Source organism: Montipora capricornis, chromosome 3, assembly GCF_036669925.1.
Source record: "Montipora capricornis isolate CH-2021 chromosome 3, ASM3666992v2, whole genome shotgun sequence".
Lineage (NCBI taxonomy): Eukaryota > Metazoa > Cnidaria > Anthozoa > Scleractinia > Acroporidae > Montipora > Montipora capricornis.
This window is the reverse complement of record NC_090885.1, coordinates 55,246,234-55,250,957: the sequence shown is the minus strand read 5'-3', so window position 1 is coordinate 55,250,957 and position 4,724 is coordinate 55,246,234. Positions and strand designations below refer to the sequence as shown.

General features: G+C 36.6%; 1 protein-coding gene across 1 annotated transcript in view; it reads left to right on the top strand.

Annotated features, from left to right (window-relative positions):
- Positions 1 to 1,228: 1,228 nt before the first annotated feature.
- Positions 1,229 to 4,724, top strand: part of LOC138043436 (signal peptide, CUB and EGF-like domain-containing protein 3) — a 12,910-nt gene continuing 9,414 nt past the window's right edge. Inside the window, exons 1-4 of the mRNA XM_068889701.1 lie at positions 1,229 to 1,420; positions 2,411 to 2,648; positions 3,220 to 3,270; positions 3,421 to 3,509. Coding sequence (XP_068745802.1) covers positions 1,291 to 1,420; positions 2,411 to 2,648; positions 3,220 to 3,270; positions 3,421 to 3,509 — 508 coding nt within the window. The 5' untranslated portion in view covers positions 1,229 to 1,290. The remainder of the gene's footprint in view (positions 1,421 to 2,410; positions 2,649 to 3,219; positions 3,271 to 3,420; positions 3,510 to 4,724) is intronic.

The window sequence follows — 4,724 nt, the reverse complement described above, 5'->3', positions numbered from 1 at the left end:
GGGGAATGCCCCAAAATATATAGAGGTAAAGGGGTGTTTGAAAAATATAAACACTCTCAAGGGGGGTACGTTAAATAATGAAAACAAAGATTGTCATTAGCCAAATGCAATGTAAACAAAATATAATATTTTTTGAAGTGTTTAAAATAGGGTCGACAGGCCTACACGACTTCCTTGTACGTGGTATGGTTTTCATTTCCTTTGTCATAATTTTGCTCTCTCTCACGTACATATTTGAATGGACACCTCTTCTTGGCACTTCCAGTCAGATTTCATTTAGGAATGGTTTTGTTCTATGAGAATAGAAATAGTCTTGATGACATATTTTTAATTTCTTGGTCTTGATTTTCTCTGCAGTAAGTAAATGTGACCTTTTGGGCCTCACGCTTTTGTATCAATTTAATTCTAGTTTCAACCAATAGGCTTGTGTGTGGTAGAAGCAAGTTATTTTGCTTTTAAAGCTTTGACCTGTGCTTGGGATCTTTTTGTTGTTGAACGTCTGTTAGATTGTGCCATGTATCAGTGAGATAGCTGGCTTGCTTAAGGCTTTGTTTGCCTTGCCTTGTTTCTGCATTTCTTAGCAGATCGTTATGCACTTTGGAGGCATTTTTTCTGTTTTTGCCTCAATTTCTTTCACTCGTTGTTCTGACTTCTGCAGGGTGTAAATTGGTTTGTGGCCATGAGGTAGGTTGAGGGGGAAGGGTGTCTCAAATTTTAGTGATACTAGAAGGGGCCGGGGTCCCTGAAAATGGTTAATGCAGCAAGTAGGGGTCCTCCAATTTTTTTAGATAATAGATAATTTCATTAGTCCCCCTCCCCCCCGTCAAAAAATTGGCATCACCGTGCTCGTTTCTTTGCACACAACGTCCAATGAATGGCAAAGGGGCAATTTCGGCTTCCAATGATCATTTTCTGCAAGACGACTGGGGCCAACAACTTCTAAACCAACAGGCATTATCATGATTGCCATTAAAAGCTGTCGAGCAGCAAAAGCAGCCTTTGTCTCTCTTCAGATGGCCTTCAAGAATCACTGTCATCTTCTATGTCGCAATGTTATGCACAGTAGGAGATGTCCTGTGCAAAACAAGGGAATCACTTTAACTCAGAACAATAACAAAATTACTGAATTGAGAATCTTCAACCACTTTTATATGAAGAGACTGTAGTTTAAGCTGTTGATCCTACTAGTAGATGATGCCAAAAGAAGGGAAGAAGCAATTGGACCCATTTCCTGTGTTGGAGAGGATTGGATCCACTTAGCAAGGACCAAGAGTACACCTTCAATGTATAATGTATATTATATTTCCTGAAATTGCAGCTGACCTTTTGTGGAATTTTGGTCTTCTTGGAATCAATGCTGCCAATAGTAAGACAAACATTACTTGCCAACCCTGTCCAAAGGGAACATTAGGGAACAATAGTAAGTTTCTGCAGAATCAAGTATTTAGAATTTAATGCAAGAACATTGTTTCTCATTTTTATCTAATTTTTAGTATTGCAAGGACAGTGCTATAAAAGGAAACACTGTGATTGTGGCAGGTTGCAACTTCAATTCACACTGTTCAGCTACAGAGGCAGGAACAAAACACTGGTCACAAGTCACAAATCATTGTTTTAACAATACAGAAACAGCCCTAACCATTTACCAATGCTAACATTTAAGGCCTAAGAACTTTTTTTAGGCCTAAGGTTAGCTTTTATGAATGTTTAGGATACTTGCCGTATTGGTATAAAACAATGACTTGTGACTTGTGACCTGTGTTTTGTACCTGTCGGTTCAGCAATGCTGTTTGAAATCTGTAGTGCTTCTGAACAGAAACGTTTAAGTTACAAAAAATATGGGGAAAATCTGTTTTGGAAGATATACATGTAATTTTATTATCTACATGTAGTATGCCTGCAAGTGACATTTCTGTGTTCTGTTTAAATAATAATAATAATAATAATAATAATATAATAATAATAATAATAATATAATAAATAATACATGTAAATAAATAATACTAATAATAATCATCATCATTACAAGGCTAAAAGTTTTAAAAGTAAAAACCGAACGTTTGTAACATTATGTCATCATCCTCGTAGAACTGTTTCGGAAAGATGATGGCAAAGACAGGTTTAGCTATATACATGTAGTACAAGCAGCAACCCGTAAGAGTTGAAACATGTAACGCGCGTTGACAGCTTCCGAATATTCAGTGCGAACTGATTGGTTGAATGTTTCAGTGCTAAGTACCATAATTTGGAAACCCCTCGCTCTTGTTGTTCCAAATATGGTACTTAGCAAATTGAATATTCAGAAGCTTGTTTCCCAGCGCAGAAGGGGTCGTTACACGTTTCAACCCTCATGAGTTTCTGGTACAAGTTATGAATGTAAGTTGTATGTTGCTTCTCCTTTCACTTTTAGGTAAATCTCATTGTCAAGATTGCTCTAAGGGTTGGTGTGAAGGTACTCAGTATTGTATAAAATGTCCTGCTGGACAGTACCAAAACATTACAGGACAAACAAAGTGTATTCCTTGTCCCAAAGGATATTATCAAAAAGACTCTGGACATGATGTATGTCAACCTTGCCGAAAGGGAGAACATCAAGATAAAGCAGGACAGACTAAGTGTGAGCTTTGCCCAAAAGGATTCACTTCTGGGTGAGTTGGTGCTTTTTCTTGCTGTGCATGTACAGTAAGTGAACAGCAATTTGAACATTATTTTTCTTGAAGTCATATCTTTTGCATGGACCAATTACACACTAAAAGTATCAAGCCTGTAAAGCTAAAAGATTATTTGTGATTCCATGTACATGTATTATTTTAATAGCAAAAGTATGACATGGAGGAATAGAGAAACTGTGAAATTGGTATGAGACTGGCATCTTCTGACATTTATGTGTATCTACATGTACTGTACAGTCTGTTGGCGACGTGACACCTCCTAGTTACAGTAGGGACTGATGTTGTGTTTATAGTAAAGAATTTTTAAGAGTTGTAGAAGAATTAAGATGATCACAAAAATCATCTTTACCATTTTATTGTAGGCCTCTTTTCAAAATGTAAAGTGAATTCTGAACACTTGTTTCATTTTTTATAGTTTATAAATGACACTGAAAGCTACATGTTTGACATAAAAAAAAGTTAGCAACCTATTTAATTACAGTATGCATTCATTAATATTCTTTTCAAAATGATTACAATGGACTAATTATTGCTTTTCATGTCGCAGGGCTTTAGGAAGTGAAAGGTGTATGTCATGTCCATTTGGAGGATATTGCAAGTGAGAAGAAATCATTGGGCAAATTGAAATTCAGAATTGATTGAAACAAAATGGAAATTCTGAAGGTCTTACATTTAGGCACCCAACCACCACCAAGCAATGCAATTATGAACTAAAGAAAATAAATGGTGTTCTTCTTGTTATTTTTAGTAAACTTGGTTGTACAAAATGTGCTCCATGTCCACCTGGGACAGAAGCAGACAGAATGGGTGCACAGAACTGCACCCTTTGTAATCCAGGTATTAATATTCTTTCAATAAGCATTCTACATGTGTACTTACCTGTCACCTTCATTTTGTCATGATTATTTATGTGAATGCAGTAAAATGCACTGTTCTGCTTCTACTGTACTTTTAATTAATGTTAAAAGCCAACAATAAGGATGGGAAATTAATACATGTAATAAAATAGAATAGTACATGTACCGTCAGGTAATATTATTCTTGACTAGTCAGTTGAGGCACGTCTTTCAACTTTGGTCATTATGGCACTGTTCTAAATTATTGTGGGATGCAATAATTCTGGTGTTACATGATTGACACCATACATGTATCGCAGAGGTGATGTTGGTGTCCCTAATTATGATAAATTGTATCAAAAAATCAATGGCCTCTGTGTTGGTCTTCTAAACTATTACTTCTCCTTATTCAGTGCTTTCACTAAGATTTCAAGTTGCCAGGAAAACCAAATTATTAGGTACTACACATACCTTAGTTGCACAACCAAAATAAATGAAGAAGGAGTATTATAAAGCAGCTGTGGAAGTTAACATCGTCTGAAAGAAGTGTGGAGTCATTCTGTTAGTGGGGAGCTTGAGCAAGGACAATGATCAATGGCAATGTCTTTGTCAGCTAGAAAATATAACTTTGGATTATTTTAATCATTTTACAACTAAGTCGTTCAGCGTAACGTAGGGTCAACTTTCCATGCAGGAATAGAATTTAGTGCCAAATAATAGGTGTTTGGAGGGAAAAAATATTATTAATTGAAAGCATCAAGGGCTCATATCGTCCGTGGCCATATAACCTCAAATTTGATCATTTCACATCATTGCCAGGAAAAGAACAGCAAAATAATGTACCAAAATGTAAAACACATGAAGCAGGGATGGTGCTGGGATGAGATCACTACAGATGACCGTAGCCTCTCACCAATGTGGCCCCAGGTCGATGCCCAGATGTGGTGTTGAATGTGGGTTGACTTTGTTAGTTCTCTACTCTGCTCAAGAGTTTTTTCTCTGGGTACTCCTTATTCCCCTCTCCTCAAAAACCAAGCTATCATTTGATATGTGTTAATTAATACGATTAATTTTGCTTTCTGTGGAGTGTCCCCAATTAGTGCCCCAGTCAGGGCTTGAAATTAACGAAAAAATCAAGTCGCAATTTTGCGACAAGGTACGAAATTTAGTCCCAATTTCACAAATTTTAGTTCCAAAATTGTCATGCTGCACTGTG